We start from the raw sequence: 26,391 nt of genomic DNA, 5'->3' as shown, positions 1-26,391 counted from the left end.
CAGGGAAAGGAGTGGGCCAGAGGCAGCCGGGTGAAAGCAGACCCATTTTCCCTTCATCGTTGCCAATGATCAGCGTGAGAGCACGATCCTGGGGCTCTGAAGTCAGAGTTCAGTCCGACTTCTGTTCCCTTAGGATTTGTCCTTGTGACCTCACATGTAGAGAATTAGAGAGAGCGAGTGCGTGCAAGAGAGAGAGAGAGCAGCAGTCCTGCCTGTAGCACAGCTACAGGGATGTGGAGACTGAGGCCCTGATGGAGGCAGTCCCAGGCAGAGCTTGGGCTAGAACAGGGTGTGCTTTGTCACAGGAGGCGAGGAGGTGTTGCAAGAGTGGGAGAGAGGCCTGGTTTAGGATGATGGCCAGACACGAAGCAAGAGATTGGGGCCCATGCAGACACAGCTGGGCAGCTGGAAGAGGCAGGACCTGGCCAGTTTCGAGCCCCATGTGGAGACTGTCCTTGTAATGAACATGTCCTTCTGTTCGGAGCTTTATGTACCTTTATCATATAAACATTCACACCCATGCTGTCTTCATTTAGAAGAGGTGTAGATCCAACTATTTTAATGAACACTGAAGACTTTCCTTCCATAGTAGCTTCCCCTTCATGTAACGTTATGTGTATTATGTAACAGAATGCAATGTACCTTTACAGAAATCTCTGTAATTTTAAAATGATATAATGCACAAATTAAGACTTCTAGTCACCTTAGATGATAGAAACAATTTCCATCCAGCTGGTGGTAATTTTCTGCCTTCAGCACCAATTATGTAGGGAATGAGTTTTTAATCTTGTGAATTCCTCTAACATGTTTCCTGCCCTCTGGATGCCTCCCACAAACAGCCGCGACCACCTGATGGGCAGGCACCCAGGGAAGGTCGGCGGGCTGGTGGCGTGGAGGTGTTTCTCTAAGCAGCAGAGAAACCTTTGTCACTTGGTTGTGTGCAGACCGCGGCTGGTTTGTAGGACAAGGAGCTGGAGCTTCACGCCTCAGAACCGAGATTTTTTTCTGTTTTTTTCTGTGAAGTTGGAGGCCAGGCTGTCTGGGGATGGTGAGGAGCTGGAGGTGGGACCTTGAGGTGTGGAGTGGCCTCTATGGGACCGGGCTGGGGTGGGGCTGCCCTAGCACCAGGGAAGGGGTGAGGGGTGCTGGTGCCCTGAGATTGCCATTTGGATGGTTCCCTTTGGCTCCAGGAGCATTGTCCATGGGCTAAAGGGGCTGGGGTGGAGTGGGCAAGCAGGGGAATGGACTGGGCCAGGGGTGGCCTGGGCAGTGGAGTGGGGCGCCACTCAGGGTGTGGAAGGAAGGGGAGCAGAGGGGCCCCGCATACTCTCATGGGGATGGGGCTAATGGGCAGGGGTGAGAGCAGCAGTAGGTTGCACCGTGAGGCCAGACTGTGAAGTGGGGCCCTCGTGGGTGCAGCGGTCGGGGCCTGTGGCAGCAGCAGGTGCACTGTGTTCCTGCTCAGCGTCTTAACAAGTGGGCTTATCAGGCGAGTTGCCAAAACCTCTCAATGCCTCCATTTCCACCCTGTAAAGTGGGGGTGCCTGTGGGTCCTGCCTTATGGGATTGGTGAGGGTTCAGCAAGGTGGGACAGGTAGAAATCGGCCTCTCTAGGTGCCATCTCCTAGGCCCAACCCCAGCTCTGCATCAAGTTCGTGGTGCACATTTGGGCACAGGGCTCCATCCCTCTGTGCTTCAATTTCTTCCTCTGTCAACAAGGCTGTTGATCGTTTGCACCTCCCAGGATGTTTGGAGAATGAACAGACTTAATTTGTAAAGTGTACTGCCCTCGGCGTGGTCCTCAGGACAGGCAGGGTCAGTGTTGGAGGGAGCTGTCACCATTGGCAATGACGTCTCCTTGAAGGGTCGGGAGGACTTGGGATGGAGATGAAGACTGAGCCAGGTACTGGAGTGTGGTGTGCCCTGGAAGATATTTGATGGCATTAAAGAGCAGAGGTGGTAGCTCTGCATGTGGGGTAAGGCCCTCAGGACAAAGCGTTTTGCAGGAGAATAGGGTGTGAGTGCTGGCACAGTTCCTGGGGGAGTGGCGGGTAGGTAGGGCAGGTGGGGACCTCCCCATAGCCTTCATCTGTCAGCCCCTCAGTATTGGAGAAGATTTTTTACCTTCCACCCCAATATATACTTTTTAAAAATCAGAATTAAATAAAAGACTTTCAGGAAGGAAATGAACGTCCTAGTTACTCAAACTACAGAAGGGTGAAGATAGGTTCATTATTAAAGTGCTACAAGATAATTCATGGAGACGAAGGACACAATTAACAATTTCCATGCCGCAAAACAAAGATAAAACTGAGCCAGGCGCAGTGGCTTACGCCTGTAATTCCAACATTTTGGGAGGCTGAGGTGGGTGGATTGCTTGAGCTCAGGACTTGGAGACCAGCCTGGGAAACATGGCAAAACCTCTCAATGCCTTTGTATTTTGTACCAAAAGTACAAAAATTAGCCAGGCGTGGTGGCACGTGTCTGTAGTCCTGGGAAGTTGAGAGGCTGAGGTGGGAGGATCACTTTAGCCCAGGAAACAAAGGTTGCAGTGAGCTGAGATCATGCCACTGCACCCTAGCCTAAGTGAGACTCTGTCTAAAAAAAAAAAGAAAGAAAGAAAAGAAAAACAAAACAAAAAACCCAAAGATAAAAATGTCTGTGTGTAGGGGAGGTGGGAAGGGATGAAGTAGGGAGAAAAGACTCAACACGTAAGAAGAATAGGAATTCAATAGCTAAAGTGTAAAACAGAATATTAGGCTCCTGATGGGCATGTGGGCAAAGGAAATAGTACACTTCATGCAACAGGAAACATAAAAGAAAATAAATATTTCAAAAGGGTCCACCATCTGCTCACACTCCTATCCCCGTGTCCCTGAGAAATAAACAAGTGTAGCTCAGTAGCTGTGACCTGGTGGCCTGGACAGGGAGCTGCTGGGAGGCCAGAGGGGGTACTCAGAGGTGAGCAGAATCCCCTCATTCCTTGACTGCTGGCCCCAAGGCCCAGGTGGGAGGCGGGCGGGGGGGGCGGGTCCTAGCTGCCCGGAGGGAGTGGAGGGAATGCTGGGAAGCTGTTGCCAGGGTTTAGCCCAGGACTCTGCTCCCTTGAGCGCCAAACCTCAGGAGGGCCTCAGGAGGACCTGGATGAGACAGAGCCAGAGGTGTTCACTTGGAAGCATTTGTTTAATGTTCACAAGACATTCAGTGGCTCCATGTGCCAGGGGAGCCGTGGGACAGGGTGGGCTTCCAGAATTCTCTCCTCCCCTGCATTTGGCAGCAGGGGAAACTTGGGACGTACAGAGACCTGTGGTCTCTGTAACCTTCGTAGTAAAGGGCCTCCTCTGGATGCCGTGGGCTTTCGGTGGTAAGACAACCATTGCATTTGAAGACCGTCTTTGTCCAACTTCTGCACATTCTGGGGGCTCCAAGCCCCATCAGGGCCGTCAACAGCCATGGGCAGGATGACTGCAGGGAGAAGCTTGGTGGCTCTAAAAGAATTGGCTGGATCATGACAAGAACAGAAGGCACAGATATCTGAGCATCTGCAACCTTCTCCTGTAACCTTGATGTTACATTTCCAGTGAGTGACAGAGGGGCACGTGGGGTGACATGGGAGGGGAAGGCTGCATTCTGGACAGTTGCTGCCCCCTTGCGTGTTTTACTCCTTCCTGCCTTGACATTAAGCGTCACTGACCTCAGCCACCATGGGCCCACTTTCAAGGAGACATCTTCAACTGCTAAGGGGGATTATCAGGGCCCCTAGTTGGGGGGCTTGGGGGCACGCACCTTCCTGTCTTTGTGAGCACCTAGGGGGCAGGGTGTCAGTCCTCAGGGACTTGGCAAAGGCTCCAGGAACGGGCTTCGTGTGGTATAGCACCCAGCTGACCGTGCAGGGGAGTCATCCGGGCTCAATGTTTAAGTGGGGCTTGGTGGCCGGATGCAGTGGTTCACACCAGTAATCCCAGCACTTTGGGAGGCCGAGGTGGGGGATCGCTTGAGTCCAGGAGTCGGAGACCAGCCTGGGCAACATGGCGAAACCCCATCTCTATTTTTACAAAAAATAAAATAAAATAAAGAAGTGGGGCTTGGGAACAGAAGTGTTCCCGGCAGAATGGGAGGGGAGAGGCCAGATGGGGAGCCATAGGATGGGGCCTGGGGCAAGTCCCTGCCTAGCCCAGCTCTTGGAGTTCAACCCTTTGAGTCTGTCTCCAGGCCGCACCTGGAGGATTGGAGCAGAGGGTGGGGGCAGGTGCTGCTCATCTTCCTCTCTTTGCCTCTTCTTGCTGAGTTCCCCTGCCTTCCTCTCTCTGTTGGGGCTTCCTCTGATTTTTAGGACCCCTTTTCCTTGGATCATGAGGGTCCCATTATCAATGTTACTCCTTTCTTTTTCTTTTCCTTCAAATAGACCCAGTAGGGGAGACAAAGGCAGGCATAAATCAACGAGGAATGGGGGCCTCAGTCACCGCTTGAGTACCAGGCACTTCCTGGGTACGCTTACCCCTGTTACCATGCCGACTCCTAAAACAACGTTTTCTGAGGCAGGTACTGTCATCTGTCTTCACCACCACTGCCTGGTCCCTAGGAGATGATCCACAAACATTTTTTGATTGAATGGATGTGTAACTCCAATTTGCGGCTGGGGAAATGGGCTCAGAGAGGTTAGGCAACCAGCCCAAGCTGACAGAGCTGCTTTGTGGGGAGTGGCGGCCGGAGACCTGCTGAGGCTATCTTCAGAGTCCGGCTGCCTCAGATGCCCTGGATCCTTCTTTCAGACACTCTGACGCCCCCACTCCTGCCCTCATTCCTTCTTGTTGCTGCTGGTGCCCTCATCCCAACCCAACCCCTGCTGCCCCAGTGGGTCTGTCACATGCTGCCCCTGTGCCAAGCGTGTGTTCCCTGGGACCCCGGGGCGGCCCGTGCCCCTGGTTCCTGCCTGGCCAGCTTCCAGCCTCGGCTCCTGCCATTCCCCCCTTACCCTGGTGCAGAGGGTGCCCGGGCCCTCACCAACACCGTGCCCCTCCTGCCCGTGCCTGCACCTGGGCTGCCCTCCTCCAGCATCCTCCTCCCTCCCCGTGTCTCTTAGGGTTCAGCTCTTGTCCCTGCCCCTGTTCCCTGACCAGCTCTCTGGGGCAGGCTTGGGAGCACTTCTTGCACAGCTCTGGGCCAACTGGTCACCCTGCAAAGCCCCTGGTGGGCAGGTTTCCCCCCTTGGAGGGAAGGGATGCCCCACGAGGGCAGGGCCGGGCCTCTGGCTGCTGAAGGAGCGAATTTCACCAGCGTCAGGGGAGGATGTGGTGAGCGCCCAGCTATCCTGGACCCGCTCTTTGATAAACACAGTCAGATTCACTTGTTCCTTGCCCTAGAAGACGCTGGTTCCTGAAGCTCCGAAGCTGCCCCACTGGTGAAGTCAAAGGTGTGTGCCCCCAAACCCCCCAACTCGGGGCTCCCAGCCTGGAAGACAGGCAGGGACCTGCCCAGGCTCCCAAAACCTCCAAGTTATTCTGGATGGTGAGAGGGTGGGCAGGACTAGGGGGAGAAGTTTCAGGAGGCTTAAGGGAAATTTTCTGAGAAAGGTCTTCCTATTTATGACTCCCCAGGGCTGTGGCAAGGGGAGGCGAAAAGCCCGAGGGACAGGCCTGAGCCTTAGGACGGGGCCTTGGGCGAGTCCCTGCCTAGCCTCGCTCTTAGGAGCTCAAACCTTTGAGTCTCTCTGGAGACGTATCTTGGCAAGGGATCCCCCATATACCTTGGATATCCCCCAAGGTATCCAAGGGATACCCACAGGAGAGGGAGGTGGACAATGCCTTCTACTGCAGAGCAGCTCATGTGGTCTCTAGCTTCTGCGTCAAAAGAGGGAGAAAATAAGAGCTCAGGTGTACATGGGCGGGCACAGAAACTCTGGAAGAAACTTAACAGTGGTGCCCTGGGGGGTAGGTGAGAGCTGGATTTAGGAATGGGACAGATATTTTCCTATATGTGTTTACATATGTATTTGAATCATGTGCATGTTTTCAAAAATTTAAAAATTTAAAAATTTTAATATTGCAACAGCAATAAAGTAGAAATATTCATTTCTTAAAAGAAGGTAGCCAGGGCCGGGAGGGGTGGCTCACATCTGTAATCCTAACACTTTGGGAGGCCGAGGTGGGTGAATCATGAGGTCAGGAGTTCAAGACCAGCCTGACCAACATGGTGAAACCTCGTCTCTACTAAAAATACAAAAAAAGTTAGTCGGGCGTGGTGGCACAAGCCTGTAATCCCAGCTACTCAGGAGGCTGAGGCAGGAGAATCACTTGAACCTGGGAAGTGGAGGTTGCAGTGAGCCAAGATAGTGCCACTGCACTCCAGCCTGGGCAACAGAGCGAGACTCTGTATCAAAAAAAAAAAAAAAAAAAAAAAGAAGGTAGCCAGAATGGGAGTAGACAAGGCTCCCTTTGAGGAGCGGCTGAGCAGAGACAGTGCTCCCTGCAGGCCATTCAGTGTGGATGCCTTCCTGGGGCCTCACATTGCAGGCTCTGGGTATGGAGGTGGGTGCCAGACACCGGTGTGTTTCCTCCCTGCTGCTGTCCCAGCAGGCTCCTGGCCTCCTCCCGCACCCAGGGTGCGGCCTGGCTGCCCCCCCTTGCCCAGTAGCCAGCCTTTGGCTTAGATTGGGGGTGGCCCAGTAGGGGGGCCTCGCTGGGGGCAGGACTGCCCTGTGCCCTGTCTTGGCACGCAGGCCAGCTTGGGGCTCCACGGCCTGGAGCAGGCAGTGGACTTGGCACTGCCCATCGCACAAGCCCAGGTGAGAGCTTAAAAGTTGTCATGGTTCCGTCAACCTCTTCACCAGACAGTGGGAAGACCCAGCTCCAGAGGGCCAGGTGGTTCCCCTGCAGTGACTTGCAAGGTGTTATTTACAGAGGGGACCCATGTGTTGGATGAATCACCCAAAAAACCCAGGAGTAGTTTCTATTCCTGTAGACACCTGAAAGTCCCAGCACTCATAGCTTTTAAAAATTGCTTGTGTTTGGTCCTCCGACAGGGCCTCCCAGCACCTTCAGGGCATGAGAGCTGCATCTGCCGGGGTAGTTTCAGCCCAGACTTTCCTGATGGGCTGGAATCTATGAGGGCTCCCCGCTAAGAGCCACCCAGGCCCACGAGTGAGTCTCAGCCCTCCCAGCCCTGAAGGTGGGAGATGCCGGGGAAATCTCTGCTTGCAGGGCCCTAGGAAGCCACAGGCCCAAGGCTGCCCCAAATCTCTGTGCAGGCCTGGGACAGAGAAGCCGAGGCTGGGGAACCTGTGGGGCCCCACTGACCATTCTTGCAGACACACATGCAGTGGCTGAGGTCTCCTCCGACGCTGCGCACGCAAGTCCTAACCTGCAAGTACTAAATAGCACCACCTTCCTTTCCTTTCTGTGGGCAGCAGTTTCAAATCCTAAACCCCCGAAGTGCTGGAAGCCACGACGGCCCTTGGCAGGTGCTGAGAATGGCTGCTCCTGTGTGGTGCCCCCTGTTAGGGTGTCTGGGGGGCGTAGGAGGCTTCCTCCTCCAGAGGCTTCCCAGGCCTTGACACATGCAGTGTGATTTTTGGCTTTTTGGTTTTTTGTTTTGTTTTTTGGAGCTGCGGGAAGGGGGCGTGCAGATCTTCCAAGAGGGCGGGAGAGTGTAGACCCTCCTCCTGGAAACCGCTCCCCATGTCCACACTCTAGTTCCACGCAGCCTCTCTGTAGACCCCAGAGCAAGAGCCCCTAGGCCAGACAGGGTGACACTGGAGCGGCTCAAAGAGCATCTGGTCCCACCCCTTTATTTCACTCACAAGGAAGTCGAGACCCAGAGAGGGGAAGTGACTCTCCCCAGAACAGGCTGACAGCCAGGCCTGGAGGAGAAATGACATCTCTCAGCCCTCTCAGCTGCACGGACCACCAACAGGTAACAGCCTCTGGGCCATTTAGAGAAACTAAGGCATGGAGCCTCTAACCTGACCTTGCTCTTGTGGACTGCAGGTAACTCTCCTAAGATCAGTGGGGCTTGTGTGGGCCTGGGCTTTGTGCACACCTGTCCCGACTCAGTGAGCAGTCCCAGGTGTCAGGGCAGCGGCAGCCTCCAGGCAGCCTCCGTGACAGCAGCAGCGGCAGGCAGACCTGGTTTGTCCCCGATTATGAGTGACATTTTTCTACGAACCCTCAACTTCCTCCTGATCTGAGTCAGGGTTGCAGCATCATGTCGGGTCGGGAAACCTCCCCATAGGCAGCCTGGGAGCCTTCCCGGGGCATGTAGCTCACGTGCCACCGCCCTCCACCAAGCCCGCCGCCCATTCCCCAGAATCTTGTTGGGAAACCACCAAGTGCCCGAGATGACACACTCTCAGGGATCATCCTGCAGCCCTGAGCAAGTGCTTACTGGGGACCAGAAGGAGCCTGGGGAGCCCAGGCTCACCCACTCACCAGCTGCGTAATTTCTCTAGCCTCCGTTTACCTCTCTGGGGCATGAGGCAATACACGGTTTCTTCCTCATGGGGCGCTCAAGGGCAGTAAATGATGGGGAGGAAAGCTCTGGTTGCTATCCTATAGCTGCATTGTTCTCTAACCCTAGCCAAGTGTCTCTTGGAGAGGCTGGGCGGGAAGACACAGCAGCACTTAGAACCCTGAACATTCTAGATTCTTCCCTGAGAGTGAGAACACAAAGTCAGGACATGTCTGGCTGGCCTGGCTTCACCTGGGCTTTGTGCTGCCCGAGGCAGTGGGGATGAGAGGACAGGGCAGGGCAAAGTGCTGCCCACAGCTCTGTGGAAGGCAAGGTTTGCCTTTGGTTCTGAGCGGCTGTCCCAGCTCTAAAGGGAGCACCAGTCACTGTGGAGCTGCAGCAGACCTGGCCATTTGTTCCGTCATTTCTTCAACCCCTCTTTCATGCAATAAGACCTTCCCAAGGACAAACTGTATGTGAGGCTCAGTGATAAAGGTGAAGGGGATATGGTCCTGGTCCTGGGGTTGCTGGAGGGCAGCAGGGATGCGCTCCGCCTGGGATACACAGAGGACTTTTCAAGGCACCCACTCAGGACTGCACTGGGAAAACCACATCAGATGATGTGGGTGAATCTGGGAAGTGGGCATTTCAAGGAAGAGGTGGGATTTTTAGCAGTGGAGGAGAGAGTCCAGGGGGAAAGAGGAGCATGAGCATGCAAAGAAGTGAGGAGGGGGCTTGGCAGCTCCTGGATCCCAGATGCTCTTGCTTGTGATGCTGATGGGGGCCAGGGTGAGCGAGGAGGAGAGACTCAGAACATGAGTTCCAGCTGGTCCCTCATGGCCTTTTTGACCTTGGGTAGAATCTTTAACATCTCTAAGCCTTACTGTCCTTATCTGTAAAATGGGCATAATTAGGGCAATCTCCTAGGAGTGTCCTGAGTTCCCATCGTAGATCACTGAGCACACTGCTGGCCACCTCTCAGGTCCCCAAGCCGGCCCCTCCCCTCTCCCAGCCCCACTCCAACCCCCCCGCCCAAGCTCCAGCAACATTCAGGCATCGGGGAGATTGTGGTCATGTGCTCTGTCCCCTCTGTGTCCTGTTCCTTCTTCTATCGTGGCCCCCAGAAGCCCAGCTCAGGCACAGGCGGATGACTTTATTCACACTACGGTGTTACTGGTGGATACGCTGTGTATTCTAACTGCGGCATTTTTGGGGGAGTATTCCAGGGCTCCTCAAATCCATCCCTGCGGCTGTGCCAATGCTGCTTTTTTAGGCTCTGGCCCTGCCATCTCTGAGGTGGCTCACGCTGCAATGCTCTGTGCAGATGACAGCCTGGCAGCTGCAGGAAGGGCCACCTTCTCAGCTGCAACCCTCCTTAGGGTTGTGATCTTCTTGTTGCTTGTGTTCTCTGGAAAGTCCAGGCCACAGAGGGAAGAAAGGTAGGTCTGGTGTGGAGCCACATAGCTGGGTTTCGAGGTCTCAGCTGTGGAGGCAAAGCCACAGGGCTGCTGCAAGTGGGACGCTGGATCCTTGAAGGTGTGGGCGGATGAGGGTACCATGGACCACTGGCAGTTGCGGGAATCCCAGCTGCAGAATGTGTAGAGTCAGCAATTAAGAGCCAGCACAGGCCGGGTGCTCGGGCTCACGCCTGTAATCCCAGCAGTTTGGGAGGCAGAGGCAAGACGATTGCTCGATCCCAGAAACTTGAGGCCAGCCTGGGCAACACAGTGAGACCTTGTCTCTACAAAAAATAAAAAATTAGGCCAGGAGCGATGGCTCACACCTGTAATCCCAGCACTTTGGGAGGCAGGTGGATCACCTGAGGTCGGGAGTTCGAGACCAGCCTGACCAACATAGAGAAACGCTGTCTCTACTAAAAATACAAAATTAGCCGGGCGTGGTGGCACATGCCTGTAATCCCATCTACTCAGGAGCCTGAGGCAGGAGAATTGCTTGAACCTGGGAGGCAGAGGTTGCAGTGAGCCGAGATCACACCTTGCACCCCAGCCTGGGCAACAAGAGTGAAACTCCATCTCAAAAATAAATAAATAAATAAATAAATAAATAAATATAAATTTTAAAATCAAAAAATAAAAAATTAGTTGGGTATGGTGATGCATGCTTGTAGTCCCAGCTACTCGGAGGGCTGAGGTGGGAGGATTGCTTGAGCCTGGGAAGTTGAGGTTGCAGTGAACCTCAATTGTGCCACTGCACTCCAGCCTGGGTGACAAAGCAAGATGCTAACTTAAACAAACAAACAAACAAACAAACAAATCAGCGCATTGAGGCCAGGGCTCCGGGCTTGGGGCTGAGCAGGGCCTTGAGGATGGAAGAAATGAGACGGAACCCCCCAAGCAGAGGGAGCCAGGAGGAGAAGCAAGGCCTCTGTGCTCCACCCCAGTCCCTTTCCACAAGTCACATACTTTCTCTCCTTTTCACCAAACATTGGAAAACAGCCTTATATTGAAAGAAGATTCTACTTCAGGGTTAAAAATCAACAAACAAAAACACCCTTCAGTAAGACACGGCTGTGTGCATGAATTCCCTCTACAGCACCCTGGATAAGCACATAGCCCTGCCTTTGCTTGCATACCTCTGGTGACAGAGAGCCCTCCACATGACGAGGCTGCTTTGCTTTGTCTACTCTCAGACACTCTGGCTGCGAGATAGGTTTGCTTTCTGCAGCACCTGGAACCCATTCCTTTTCTGACCCTGTGAAGTCTTATGGTGGAACACGTCACGATCACTGGAGGATGGATGCCCTTGTGCCTTTCTCTCTAGGGATTAGGAGCATCTCTAGGCCTTTCTGCCTCTTCTCCCATGCTGTGGTTCCCTAGCCCCTCTGAATTCAGCCCCTGCAGACAGACAGCCTCGGGTCCTAGGGTGATCAGAGCTGTGCATTGGCCATGGTCACTCCCACTCCACTTCCAGGATCTCTGAGTGTAGCCTTGGCTCACCTCGTTTCTCCCTTTCATGTTTAAAAGAACACTTAGGAATTCCCACTTTCCTTAAAGTGGTGACTGCGTTTGTGTTTTGTGTATAAATATTGTTTCTTTACAATATTTCAGCAATGTACGTCTGATTTTGTCTCTGACTCACACGTGAAGAGCCTGTGTAAGAGAATGCATAGAAATGCCTGTATTTTTAATATGGCACTGCAGCTAAGTGGTCAGGACCAACAAACAGCTATTTTCTTTGTGGTCTGAGAATGGGGAGTGTAAAATTGCCATTGCCTGTGCTCGGGAATGGGATAAATTTTGTGAAAGACACTTCTATTCTTCTAAAGAGAGCATAGACCCTTGATTTACGATGTACTTCTCCCTGATCTGCTAGTCTACCTTATTAGTTGGGTTGTTCAGAGCTCTAATTTCTGTCTATTTTGATCATGGGTATTCTACAGGAGGGGCACTAAGGGCTCCAGCTACATTATATTTCCATTTTTTAAAATTTCTTTTGCATTTCCTGCATGGTCCCATTATGTACTTGTTTGCTGTGCTAATTGGAACAGAAAGTGAGTGTTTTAAGTTTTCATTATTTATTGTAACTTTCACTCTTGTGGAGTCTCCATGTTACTTTCTCAATTCTTTTTACTAAAAAAAAAATTACTTTGTCCTATTCCCTTCCTTTCTAGCACAAAATGTGCCTGATAAACCAAAGATTATGCTATCATTTTTACTCTGTGTCTTTTCATTTTCTTAGTGTTTTTCCTTGACAAAAGATGATTGAATTTTGTTTTTTTTTAAATTGATGGTTGGTTTTAATATATTAATATAGGGAGTATTAACAATTGTTTATAATATTTGCATAAACCTCTGTGAGGTTGCCCCTCTGTTTTCTATATTGTGATATTACAGTTTTTTCATTTTCAGTTTCTACTGTGAATCTTCTCTTCCTTTTGTCCTGTTAAGATAGACAAGGTAATTTAACCTAAATATTCAATTTGGAAAATATTTAAGTTCTTAACAACTTCTTGATTCTATTGATAGCTTGCCAAGCTTTGGGGGAATTATATTTTAAATCTCTTTTCTTACCTTCACCTACTCTTCACTATGAAGCTGGCATTTTGTCTCTTTTATGTCGTCTTTTACTGCTTATGTAATACACATTTTTATGATGTGATGGCTGACCTGTGAACAGAGGAAACTTGTTTATTTTTCAATTTTTTTTTTTTTAAATCATGAATCAGGTTCTTGTTGCTGTTCTCCCATCATTTGGGTGGGATTGCTGTCTCACTTGACACTTCCACATCTCTCTCTCACTTCATGCTTCGTTCCCAGCCCCATCTTGAAATGCTCATCTCTGACTCTGAAAGGTCATGCCTCATCGGCTGAACTTTGGTGAATTCAATGCATAACTTTTAATTTTGTGTAAACCTTGTGCCCTACCATGCCTCAAACACAAACCCAGACCACAAGTTGTTTCTCTGATACAGAAGGAAAAAATTGAAAGCTATCCTTACTGGTCTCCTTTTTCCCCACCAAGCATTATATATATATATATATATTTTTTTTATCTCAGGTTTTCATATTATCATTAATTAATTAGAAAAGCACACACACACACACACACACACACACACAAAAGACAGAGATAAAGATAAAAGATTTTAAAAATCACCCACCTTCCAACTGCTAGAATGCAACCACTGGTTGGGATGTAGAAATCTTTTTTTAGGTTTTTTTTTTCCCCTCTATGCGTGGGTTTTTGTAATTTTAATCACAGTTGAAATCATTCTGAATGTCTAATTCTATAGTTTGTGGGGTTTTTACTCAACATAGTCAGCATAAACATAACAGTCAGACAGAAAAATTTTCCATTGAGTAAATTTACCGTAGTGAAATTAACCTCTTGTTGGCATTTACATGTGTGTATGTATTTTTTACTATTAGAAAAAAAGTAATGTGGTAATACATTGAGGCAAAGAAGAATAAGAAGAAAAAAATGCCAAGGTGGACATATTTTTGTACACAATTTTTCTTCTTTCATATAATTTACTTAAGGTGAATTCTCAGAATCACTGGATTAAAGACATACAATTTTCATGGCTTGTAATAGAAATTATCAAATCCCAAAAGTTGTGTGCTAATTTGTACACTTACCAGCATATTGGTGACTGGTTTCACAGAACCCTTGCCAAATTCTTTGTTAAATTTGATAAGCAAAAATGTTATCTCTTTGTAAATCCTCTTCTGGGAACTGCCTATGTCATTGGCTTGTTCATCTATTGTTGTTCTTGATGTTATTCATTTTAACATTCTCTTTGCAGAGAAAGAACGTCATTTGTCTAACATTGATTGTGTTTTGTTTCTTCGAGTATATTATTTGATATTAAGAGTTTTTAGCAAAAAGAATTTTTTTTGTGCAGTCAAACCTGTCCTGTTTATTTTCTGTTTCTTTGATTTTCAGTTATGCTAAGTTGACAAAGAGCTTTTCCCTTTAGTGATTTTATAAGTCGTTTATTAAATTTTCATCTAGTTTTTCTATGGTTTGATTGTTTTGAAATGTAATTCCTTGATGAATTTGGAATTTCTTTTGAGATACCTTGTAAGATGAGACTCTCTAAGTTGGTTTTTACTCCCAAATTGTTAACTGACAGTCTTAACATAATTTCTTAACTAAGCCTTCCCTTTGTATTATTGATTTTTGTGGAATGCCTCATTTATTCTTGCTTCTGTTAAATGTGTTAGTGCATAGTCTGAGATTTTTGGGTTAGTAAATGTCTGATTTCAACAAGAATGTCCCTATTATTTTACCATTAAATACAAAGTTGTCATTGGTGTGAGCAATTTACTCTTTGTAAGAAGTACTTTCATGTTCCATTAGTTAAATAACTCGAAAAACTATTTATACAATTGGATGACTTTTTATTTTTGCTTTAATGATGTGATACAAAACATTAATTGATTTCCTAACACTGAAACTATCTTACATTTCTATAGTGAATCTGATTCATCACGATGATTTATAATGTTAATGTACTGAATTCCACCTGGTAATATTTTAATTATGATGTTTGCATATATATTCATAATTGTATTTGAGCAAGTCTGTCTCTTTTGTGCTGAGTTTCGATATTTGGATAAGTTAGTTTAATAGAAATTCATTAATACTATGTTCTGAAATACTTTATAGGGCACGGGGATTATCTGTTGCTTGAAAATTTGAAATAAGCTAGAGCCTATTTTAAGAGTAATTCTTTGATAATATTCTGTTTTTTTATGGTTATTGGTCTAGTCAATAATTCTATTTCTTCTTGTGTCAAACCTTGTATAGATTGTGGTAAATTATTTTTTGCCCCCAAATCAACAACTACATCAAGGTTTTTAAACAGATCAGCACACAAGTAACAATGCAGTTTCTTGCTATTTTTGCTCTCCTCTCTAACTCAGCTTAATGTCTTCTTTCTTATTTCTAGTTATGACCATTTGAGTCCTTTCTTCTTGATCATAGTTGTTAGAGATATAGTTATTGCTTCGTTTATTGCTTCTGTTCTGAAGGAACCACCTATTCAATGTGTTGATTCTGATATTTTCTCTCTTCTAAGTCCTTTATTTCCGCTTTTATCTTTATACTTTTTTCCTGATTTCCCTAAGACATTTTTTTCCCTAAATGCTCAAGTTAAGTGCTTAATTCATTTATTTGATTTCCTTAAAGAAAATTAAAGCAGTTAGGGCAATGTATTTATCTCTGAGAACAGTTTTGGCTGTATCCTGTGAATTTTTTTTTTTTAAACAACCAATCCAAAAAGTTCTTGCTATTCTTCACATGTATTTAGTTTTGTAGTTCTCACTTTATTTTTAAATAGTCATTGTTATTTTTGTTATTATTTTGAGACAGAATTTATATAAACAGGGTCTTACTTTGTTGCCCAGGCTAGAGGGTAGTAGCATGATCACAGATCACTGCAGCCTCGACCTCCTGGACTCAAGCTGTCCTCTTGCCTTAACCTCTGCCTCTGAGTAGCTGGGACTATAGGCACAAGCCACCACATCCAGCTAATTAAAAAAAAAAAACATTTGTAGAGACAGAAGTTTCACTATGTTGTGAGGTTGATCTCAAACTCCTGGGCTCAAACGATCCTCCCTCCTTTGCCTCCCAAAGTGCTGGGATTACAGGCATGAGCCACTGTGCCCGACCAGGCTGTATTTTTATTTTCTAGGTCTTTGTGTATGTGGTCAGAGAGTATAGCCAAAATAATTTCTGAATTTTTTTAATGGATGGTTTTGTTCTTGTAAGGTAGATAATTCATTTTTGGCAAGTGTTTTTTGGCTGCTTGAGAAAAAAAATGGGTTACCTATTTGTTTAAAACCAAGCCCAAGGGCTATTAATTAAACTGTATTAATCATATTATTTATATAATTCTATGTCCTAATTTATATTTTGCCTATTTGTTTTGTTCTAATCTACAGTATATGAAAGTCTGACACTGAAGTTTGTTTTTGCCAATGGCTCCTTGAATTCTAAGAATTGTACCTGATGTACTTTTCCACCATTCGGTGTATAAGATTACGACATTACTCAATTGCCCTTGCAATTGAGTTTTTATTTTATTCTATAAAAATAAGCTTCTTAATCCTGATGAGCAATTTTGTTCTGCAATTCTACAAGGCTAGTTATGAATATTGCCTCCCTGTCTTTCTTTTGTTTATATTTGTCTGTTCTATCGTCACAGAACTCTTATGTGGAACATTTCTGTGTCATTTAAGTGCACCCTTCATAAGAGCAAACAGTTATATTTTATTTTTGAATTGAGAATATTAGTAAAAGTTGAATTTTTTCACACTTATTGTTGTAATTTCTATGCTGTTTCTTTTTCTATTATATTCACTCCTTTGCTATGTAGTTGGTTTTGTTTCTTTTCATCTTCTGTAGTAATTTTGTTTTCCTATTATATTCACTCCTTTGCTATGTAGTTGGTTTTGTTTCTTTTCATCTTCTGTAGTAATTTTGAAGGTAGACATCATATTTTTAATAGTGGTTGCTTTTAAGGTTTTCAAGAATCTGACACATATTTCTGTAATTATTGAAGTAAAAAAAAAACAGAATAGAAATATTAGCAATAGAGCCTTTTGCTTCACCCCAGGCACTTACTATTACCCTCCATTGTCCCCACCCCCTGCAACACAAGAACATTCTTCCTGCTTTATTAATTTATCCACAATATTAAAACTTGTCTCTTTCTAGGGACACAGATTATCTCTTTTTTTTTTTCTTAGAGAGAGGGTCTCACTCTGTTACACAGGCTGGAGTGCAGTGGCACGATCATGGCTCACTGCAGCCTCAAACTCCCGGGCTCAAGCGATCCTCCCACACAGCCGCCCAAATAGTTGGGGACCACAGGCACGAGCCACCACGCCCTACTAATTAAGTTTTTTTTTGGTAGAGATGGGGTTTCACTATGTTGCCTAGGCAGGTCTCAAACTCCTGGGCTCAAGTGATCCTCCCACACAGCCTGCCAAATAGTTGGGGACTACAGGCACGAGCCACCACACCCTACTAATCTAAAAAAATTTTTTTTCTTTTTTGGAGAGATGAGGTTTCACTATGTTGCCCAGGCTGGTCTCAAACTCCTGGGCTCGAGTGATCCTTCAACCTTGGCCTCCCAAAGTGCTGGGATTACAGGTGTGAGCCACTAGTCCAGCCAGATAATCTCTTCTGTTTTTTTTTTCTTTTAATTTTAAATCTGTAACTATATTCATCATAACTTAAGTCTCTTTCCATAGTTTCCTGCTTTCAATTCAATGCTCAGTTCCAAGCTTTTCTACCTTGATGTTTTCATCCTTGCACTCTTCTTAGTGATGATCTCTTGCAGGTCTAAAGTTTTGGGGCGATTGTTTTTCTACAGGCCACATCCACCTGAGACTTGCTTTCTGCACTCTTTACAGAAGAACACCTGGTTGGATACGAAATTCTTGCACCCAAATCTTCTCCCTCAAACCTCTTCTGGTGTTAATTATTTTTTCAGAGGTTTCCAAGGAACTTGGTTTGTTTATTCATGGATGTTTGTGAGGCTGTATCTTGGTGACATTTAAACATGTCAGCGGGACATTCAGAGGTGTCAGCAGGGCCTCTGGGAGTGGCTCTCTCCATAGCTTTTGCATGAAACATGGCGCTTCATCTCCTGTATTGTCTCATTTACTCCACGGTTCAATTCAGCCCCACCTCTCAGCCACCATGCTGCTGCTGACTCACAATGGTTTTGGGTCCTTTCACTCCATTCACAGATGCTATTTGCTTGACCCATGACCTTTGCCCACTCAATGCTATTTCCTTCTGGAGGAGGCTGGGACTGCCCCATTCCAGTCCCCTAGGAGGCGAAGGCACCCACCCATCCCTGCTGCGGATGGTAGAAAGGCAGCACTTCACAGATGGTGCTGCTGGGGTGGAAACTGAGAACATCTCCACTGCTGCCTGTGACACACATCCCAACATCAATGGCAGCACTGGGATGGCTCCTTGGCAGCTATGCAGGGGTGCTGCTGAGACCTCCCCGGAATTCCAGAGAACCCACTCCCAGGGTCCCTGACCACAGTCACTGCAGCTCTACTGCTTCAGGTCCATGGTGATGTTGATGCTGATGCCACTCTCTTTGGGCTACTCCTAGCCAGTGCCTGAACTGGGCAGAGGCACTAGCCTGGGGCGATTTCTGCGGATGTGGGGTTTCTCCAACAGGCAACCTTTGCTCAGAGATGCCCCATGGCTTGGCCAAGAAGGGCTGAAATCTGCACTGCTGTCTGAAGTCCTTCCCACCTTGTCGTTCCTTCCCTCTCTCCTTCCACAGAGTCAGACCTGCAGGTGGTCTGAAGGCTCACCCCACCTCCTCCTGCTCCCTCTCCCCACTATCCTTCATGGGAACTTCCCGTTTAATCTCTGAGTTGTCTAACACTGTCTTAGCATCTGCTTCTCAGGGGACCTGAGGGGACTCAGCCTCCCACCCAGCCAACTACAGTACCATTGCTTGATTGGGGTAGACCCCTGGGTTGGCCAGAACAGGAGCTGCTAATGGAATGGCCCCACACCCCACAAGTAGCAAATGGTGTTAGTTGCTGCCCCCCTGCCCCGTTCTCCTCCCCCACCCACAAGTAGACTGGTTTTTATTAGCAAACTTCTTTGAGAAGGATGACTGTTTCATCTCTTGCTGCCATTTGGAGTGCATTGATGCCTTTTTATCTTACTACAGTGAAGCTTCTGATTTTTTTGAAAAAGACTCTAAAAAATGGTTTCCTTGGACTTTCAGAGGGAATTCAGATTAATTTTTCAGATTCTCTTTTCACTCTGCCATTAGCCGGCAGTATTTTTTCAACCTAATTTCTTCTTGCCAGCCCATAGAGTGCCTTCTCTGGCTTCAAAGACTACCCTCTGAGAAGCTTCCATTTGAAGTCTGTCGGTAATTCAAATGTGACCTTTAGAATAATCCTACTGGGGAATACTGATGGCCAAACTGTGTCTATGAATATACCTGCTACTGTCAATGGAGACTCATCCCAGCACCTGAGGTTGTGTGCTTTCTGTCAGATCACTTTCCTCCTGTTGTTATTCGTTTGTTCCCCCAATTCAGCCACACATTGTGTCTGGGTTTGGGTTGGACTTTGAGCATCACCGATTTTTTTCTTGGCCACTTTGAACCACCAGCAATACGGTGGATTCATCCATGCAGTCGGCCGGTAACAGCTGACAGTAAGGGCCTCTGAGTGTTGAGCTTTTGTCATTGGTGGCTCCTTTTTCTTAATTGGTTAGTGTGAACCAGACAAAGACAGATGTCCTCAGTTCCCTTTTCAAAATCTTATTGGATCTCTTTAAACATAAACTTGTATTCATTCTTATCTTTGTGGTTCTTGGTTTTCTGCTGTTTCTGGTCTTGAAGGCAACTTCTCCAAGCCAATTCCATCTTCCTCTTTGGTGTTGCAACATTTTACATTTAGACTTGAACTGGGCTTTGACCTGCTTTTCTCATCATTTTTGAAATTTACCTTGTGAGTTCCAAGCTATTCCAGTAATTTTTTGAGCTAGGCCTGTGGCCATTTCAGCATGTTTAGTGAGGAGGCGGCCACCCCACCTTGCAGATTCTGAGCATCCTGAGTAGGACCAGTTACTCCTACACACCCCTAGGAGGCGCCATCCCCACAGACCACAGGACACCAAGGCTTTGAATAAGAGGAAAGCCTAGATCTTTCCTAGATCTCTCATTACATAAATCTGTGAGAAAAGTTAACACATTGGAAACCATAGAATCTTTGGAAAGCCACCAAATCAAGTAATGTTTGTTAAATGTTTAGTGCATAGTGCTCAATGGATGATATATATATGTACCTATAAACATCTACCTATATATATCGATTTTCTTTTTCATTAGAGATCAGAGAGGGCTTGGGAATAGTATTACATATAAGATCTTAAAAAACACCCCAATTTTTTCCTCCCACGGGCGCCCAATAGTGATGAGAAACAATAGCAGAATGAGAATTCTGTTAGCAATAGCTAGCTGCACAGCAAAGAAATAAGTCATAGGAATGCTTATTGTGGAATTCATTGTTTCCTGGTAAAATACTAGAAACCTAAATGTTTATGAATAAGCTACTGGCTAAATGAGTTTTGGTATACCGACACAATGGGAGGCAAACAAGCCATTCATATATGCTGATATAGACCAATGTCCAAGAAGCATTGATGAGTGAAAAAGCAAGGGACAGGGGCTCTAGGTATATTATTTCCAAATTTTAAAGAAGTCATACATGTATATGTATGCATGCATGTATTTGCATATATGTATCTACTTAGAAAATGTCTGGGAGGAACATGCAAGAAGCTGTAAGCCATGCTGCCTTTGAAAAGGACAGTTGAGGCCTTACGGTACAAGGAAGCTGACTTTCCTATGCTTGTTCTTTTGTTCTGTTCGAATATCTTATGGAGCGCATGGAATACTTTTAAAATTAATAAAAAGCTATGAAAAATAATAACAGAAGCTTTAATAACAGAAGTTTTAGGAACAGGTGCGGGGCCTCCTGCCTGTAATCCCAGCACTTTGGGAGGCCGAGGTGGGTGGATCACCTGAAGTCAGGAGTTCAAGACCAGCCTGGTCAACATGGTGAAACCTCATCTCTACTAAAAATACAAAAAATTAGCCAGGCGTGGTGAGCGTGGTGGTGCATGCCTGTAATCCCGGCTATGAAGGAGACTGAGGCAGGAGAATCGCTTGAACTGGAGAGGCAGAGGTTGCAGTGAGCCAAGATTGTGCCACTGCACTCCAGCCTGGGCGACAGAGTGAGACTCCATCTCAGAAACAATAAAAATAAAAATAAAAATAAAAATAAATAGCTGCAGTGGTCACTAGTATGGGATTCTCTGGTGGGAGTCCATGCTGATGTCTCCTCCCTGATACATTGATATCTTGGGATCTCAGCACCTGCTAGCCAGGAAGTCATGGAAGGTGGGAGAGGCACAGGAAGGCGGGTCTCACGGCAGGACCTGGGCGCACTTGCTTACCCATCTGCTTTCTGCCGAAGTGGTTAAGGAAGATGCCAGGCATAAATGTCCTTTCCATGCCATGCCCCTGTGCTCTAGTGAATGTGGCACATTCCATGTCTAAGGCCAGTCCAAGTCAAGTACACCAGCAGCATGGCCTCACATGTGGGGAGAGGGAAGAGTGGGTGAGAAAGGAGGGAGCAGGGAGGTGGGCAGAGGTGGGCAAGTGGGGAGAGGGTGGAAGTTGGGTCGTATTTGAGTCCTCTTTCTAGCAACCTGGTTCTGGATGCCTGGATTGAACACTTGGTTTTGTCCTGCTCCAGGGCTACATACCTTGATGCAGAACCCCACAATGGCACTCACCCCCTCACCCCAAATTGACCAGGCTCGGACCACACCCCTGTGCAACCACACCTGCAGCCTTGGTCCTCCTGTCCCTGAGGCCACTTCTAATTTTCTGCCTGACTAAAGGCCTTTCCTTACCCTGTGGAGACCTCAGGGCCCCGCTCCATTCCCTCTGGGAATGCCATTTCTCCCATATCTCTCCATTTTCTGTCTGGTTTTCTCTTTGGGGTACAAGAGGCTGCAGCAGCTGCAGACCTTATATCTTGGCAACTATGAATCCCTGACAAGGGACTCCAACCGTCTGCCTGGAAACTCAAGCAAAAGTTGTGTTGATTATCATGGCTTCTTGGAGAGTCAAACATCTGTCCCTGAACCAATGAACTAACCAGCTACTGTGTCCAGGGGAAGGCAACGCTCTGGTGTCAATCATCCCTGGTTGCAGGTTGACTGTGTCCAACCATCAGGAAAGTGGGTGGGAGGAGGACAAAGGAGACAAAAGGAGCTGAGTCCTGGAAACAGCATTTGAATCCCTGATCCAGCTGCTCCTGAAGTCAGCCCTACCCTAGTTTTCATGTTTTCCATTATGTGAAACTGTCTCTTTGCTTCAGCCTGTTTGGGTCTGGGTATGTGCTGTTACTTCTTTCAACAAAAGGAGTTCTGATTTAAAAGACAGATGTCCATGCACAGCAGGTTCTATATTTGTCAAAGAAAAATGTGTGTATGGTAGAAAGAGAGTGAGAAAGCGAGTCTGGAATGATATACACAAAAAGTAACAGTGGTTGCATCTGGGCACCAGGATTAAAGGTAATTTTTCTTTTCTGTGTTCTAGTTGTGATTCAATGGGCATGAATTGCTGTGTGATGCTGGGGAGGTGTTTGTGATTCTTGACAAAGTCATTTGAATCCATCACTTCAAGAGAGTGAAAGGAGCCCTGTCTGATCTGTTGGTGTTGTAGGAAGAAACATGAGTCAGCAAAACACCAGTGGAGACTGCCTGTTTGACGGTGTCAACGAGCTAATGAAAACCCTACAGTTTGCAGTCCACATTCCCACCTTCGTCCTGGGCCTGCTCCTCAACCTGCTGGCCATCCATGGCTTCAGCACCTTCCTTAAGAACAGGTGGCCTGATTATGCTGCCACCTCCATCTACATGATCAACCTGGCGGTCTTTGACCTGCTGCTGGTGCTCTCCCTCCCGTTCAAGATGGTCCTGTCCCAGGTACAGTCCCCCTTCCCGTCCCTGTGCACCTTGGTGGAGTGCCTTTACTTCATCAGCATGTACGGAAGCGTCTTCACCATCTGCTTCATCAGCATGGACCGGTTCTTGGCCATCCGGTACCCACTCCTGGTGAGCCACCTCCGGTCCCCCAGGAAGATCTTTGGGATCTGCTGCACCATCTGGGTCCTGGTGTGGACCGGGAGCATCCCTATCTATAGTTTCCATGGGAAAGTGGAAAAATACATGTGCTTCCACAACATGTCTGATGATACCTGGAGCGCCAAGGTCTTCTTCCCACTGGAGGTGTTTGGCTTCCTCCTTCCCATGGGCATCATGGGCTTCTGCTGCTCCAGGAGCATCCACATCCTGCTGGGCCGCCGAGACCACACCCAGGACTGGGTGCAGCAGAAAGCCTGCATCTACAGCATCGCAGCCAGCCTGGCTGTCTTCGTGGTCTCCTTCCTCCCAGTCCACTTGGGATTCTTCCTGCAGTTCCTGGTGAGAAACGGCTTTATTGTAGAGTGCAGAGCCAAGCAGAGCATCAGCTTCTTCTTGCAATTGTCCATGTGTTTCTCCAACGTCAACTGCTGCCTGGATGTTTTCTGCTACTACTTTGTCATCAAAGAATTCCGCATGAACATCAGGGCCCACCGGCCTTCCAGGGTCCAGCTGGTCCTGCAGGACACCACGATCTCCCGGGGCTAACGGAAGGACATCCTGTTCAGGGGAAGAAAGCCCTGGCCCTGAATTCTGGTAACGGATATCGCGTTCCAGGGTTTTGATGTGGTGGGATGATCCGCACCATCTTCACTGATGTGCTTCCCTTTGATGCCCATTGAGTGCCAGCTTTGCTCATTATACCCCAAAGACCTTTTTTCCACTGCCCAGACAGCTTATACCACCCAGTGTTCAGGGGTCTCTGAAGAACCCACAGACCAGGTGAATTACTGATTTCTAAGTCCAAAAACTATAGAGCAGAAGAATTGAGAAAGAGAATGAGACCATGTCAACAAGGCTGTTTCCAACTCTCCCCATTTTCCTGTTCGACTGGGAGGTTCTGGAAAGAAAGAGAGAGAGAGAAAGGAGGTAAAGGAGGGAGCCAAGAGAGTCAGTTATGGGGGAGAGTGTCTTGGGCAGAGGTGGGGTGGTAGGGATGAGTGAAGCCCCTTTTTAGTTTGGGTGTCCCAGAACAGAGCAGAATTGCATTTTCCAGTCCCTTCTGGAACTGTGTTGCCAAAAGCCTCACTGAGATGACAGCAAGAAGGGGTGGTGTTGGGGCTGGGCAAGTAGCATGGATCACCCCAAGTTTCCAGTGAGCCTCAGAAAGGTGAAGGAAGCCAGCCACACCTTTCCGTGCCCGTGAGAAGACTGCAGAATGACTGAGTGGGGTGTTGATGACATCCAAGAGCCATGAGGGGGGAGAGGAAAGGACACTCCTGGGGAAGGAAGAAGACAGGCCCAGGGCTGGAAGCACACAGCCCCTCCCCCATCACCATCAGGGTGTCCACAGCACGGAGTGTTGGTGCTGGCCCAGGGTGAAGAGAGACAGTGAGAGACGGCCTGGGAGCGGGGAGACCCCTGACCTGCTTTCTATCTTAAACAGACTGGGAAGTTGCTCATTACAGCTAGCTTCCTTGAAAACAATGGCAAAGAATCAGGCCTGCCTTGGTTCCACCATAGGAGGGTGGAGGAGGTGCTGTCTTACTCACCTGCATCCTGGCTGGGCAGCTGGCACCCGTGGCACTGCCCATGGAGCCGTCCCTCCCTGGCAGCTGGGAGGGAGATGAGGCAGCTAGGCACAAGGGTGTGGCCTTGAGAAAGAAGGCAAGGGGGGTCCCTGCAGGTCCCAGGAAACTGTAAACAATTGAGTCACGCCTGGATGGCTTCTCAACGGATCTGGAGGAGGAGTGCAAGTGACAGCGGAAGCCTCCCAATGACTCAGCTGCTCCGGAGAGTGAAATGATGAGAAGGATCCATTGTGGGGTGGTTTTGCATGACAGAGCGAGTGGGATGAGGAGTAACTGATGAGACTTCATGTGAGCAAGGTCTTCAGGAGGAAAAGCAACTGAGGTCTACTTGTAGGATCTGGGCTCAGTGGGGGCTGAAGGGCTTGGGAGGGGTGGTGACCTGAGGGGAAGAAGAGAAGCATTTGGATAAACCTGGACCTGTGGGGAGGAGGAGGAGGAAGAGGAAGAGGAAAGGGAGGGGAAGCTGAGCAGTGGCCCTAGGCTTGAAGCCTGCAGGGAGTGCAGGGTGTGGGGGGGAACCTGGCTGAGCTGCTTCCTGCCTGAGAGCTTTCCCGGCTGGCCTAAGAGCCATGGACGGACAGGAGTCGCCTTCTCAGGAGCAGCTCCCGCTGTTGCTGTGTTCAAGTGGCACCCTGTACACCTCCTCCTAGGTGGATGGAGGGAAGGGTGAGGAAGAGAGCGTCACTGAAGGGGTGGAAGTGGATGTGGAGGAGTGACCAGACCAGAACAGACCAGACCAGACCAGACCAGACCAGACCAGAGGGATCGGAGGCTCAGGCCCCATGGGCTGGGCCTCTAAGAACCACAGCCACAGAGTCAGGCTCTGCAGACCCAGAGGTAAGGCTGCCTGGCTGCCCCAAGCCCCAGACACTCCTCTCCTTGCCTGCAGGCTGCCCTCTCCCATGGCCACCCTAGACAGAGACACCACCCGTGATACTCTGAGGAAGCCAGACTTTCGCATGCAACAGGGCATTTGGGGCTGGTTCGGGTCAGTGTCCACGGGTGGTGGATTTGGTGACCACCCTCCTCCCACTTCTTTCTCTGCACGAGGAGTTGGGAGCCTGCCTGGTGGAGCTGAGTGATGCCCGTCATGTGCACTTTGGTCTACCAATGTGCTCAAGGCCAGATGGGCTTCCTAAGAGACAAGGGTGGGTGGACCTAACCACCTATCATCCCCAGCGATGTTCAAACATAAAATCATATCTATGTGCAGCATGACTCTCTCCAGGTGACAGAAAGGGCTCTAGACAGCTGAGAGGAACTGATCATGTAGGGAGGGATGGGGAGGGGAGCCAGGACCCAGGAGCTGCATGACTGTAAGAGGAAGGTCCTTGGAGGGTATCAGCAGTCTCAGTGTGATGTGACAACTATGGACCTGTGGGTGTGCCCTGGGGACCCCTGACCCATCCCAAAACACTGTGGAAAGAAGCGCCTCTTCTCCGTGGGGACCCGTGTCTGTGGGAGCGGGCACAGGTCCATGCTGCAGGCCACTACGGCTGCTCGGCAGGAGGGCCGAGAGTTTGGACCCACATAGCTGCAACCCAAGCTGGCCCATAATCAGCGGTGGGGCCCAGCAGCACAGGAGGGGCGGACGGTTAGCATTGGAAAAAATGACTTGATTAATCTGATTCGCCAAATAAATAGATTCATGTGATGCCTTGTGACCTTGTCTTGGACTAAGCTTACTGGCCCCGGAGAAAAGCAGGCCCCAGATGGCCCCTGCCAGGTCACCCAACAATCTTGGTCTCTTCAGCAGCCACCTGGCCACAAGTGTGGGGCTGCAGGGAGTGGCCCTCCCTGCTCAGGAGCACAGCTGGGCCTGTCCAGGTGACCAGGAGCCAGACCCTTTGGGGTCTAGTTGCCGCTCCCCCACATCCACACGGGTGCTTGGTTCTCTGTGGTAGCAGCCAGGCTGCACAGACCCCACATACTCGGCTGCAGTCGACCCCACCCTGCCCTTGCCACCTTGTCCCACCACCACCTTGTCGCACTGCCACCGTGACACTGCAGCTGCTTCTACAGGCCCTGGCTCCTCCGCATACACAGGGGTGGGGGGCCCAGTACGAGAAACCTGCTGACCGACTGAGGGGCTGAAGAACTGAGGGGCTGAAGACACAGGGCCAGTCTCTAGAGGTTCTCCTCGGTGGCCCTTCCCTCCCTTCTCTGACCTCCT

The 26,391-nt window shown here is 48.5% G+C and overlaps 1 protein-coding gene across 4 annotated transcripts; it reads left to right on the top strand.

Annotated features, from left to right (window-relative positions):
* Window positions 1–922: 922 nt before the first annotated feature.
* GPR55 (G protein-coupled receptor 55) lies at window positions 923–25,870 on the top strand. Of its 4 annotated transcripts, none has more exons than XM_063695273.1 (3): window positions 923–1,075; window positions 22,082–24,540; window positions 24,869–25,870. In XM_063695273.1, the coding sequence occupies exon 2, from the start codon at window positions 22,216–22,218 to the stop codon at window positions 23,173–23,175; it is 960 nt and encodes a 319-aa protein (XP_063551343.1). In that variant the 5' UTR covers window positions 923–1,075; window positions 22,082–22,215; the 3' UTR covers window positions 23,176–24,540; window positions 24,869–25,870. The 4 variants fall into 4 exon arrangements, with proteins under 4 accessions (XP_063551343.1, XP_063551345.1, XP_063551342.1 ...); XM_063695275.1 differs by lacking the exon at window positions 923–1,075 and adding an exon at window positions 6,999–7,911 and having other exon boundaries at window positions 22,082–23,556; XM_063695272.1 differs by lacking the exon at window positions 923–1,075 and adding an exon at window positions 6,999–7,911.
* Window positions 25,871–26,391: the final 521 nt, after the last annotated feature.

Source organism: Gorilla gorilla, chromosome 11 (genome assembly GCF_029281585.2).
Source record: "Gorilla gorilla gorilla isolate KB3781 chromosome 11, NHGRI_mGorGor1-v2.1_pri, whole genome shotgun sequence".
Classification (NCBI taxonomy): domain Eukaryota; kingdom Metazoa; phylum Chordata; class Mammalia; order Primates; family Hominidae; genus Gorilla; species Gorilla gorilla.
This window is presented reverse-complemented; position numbering and strand designations above follow the sequence as displayed.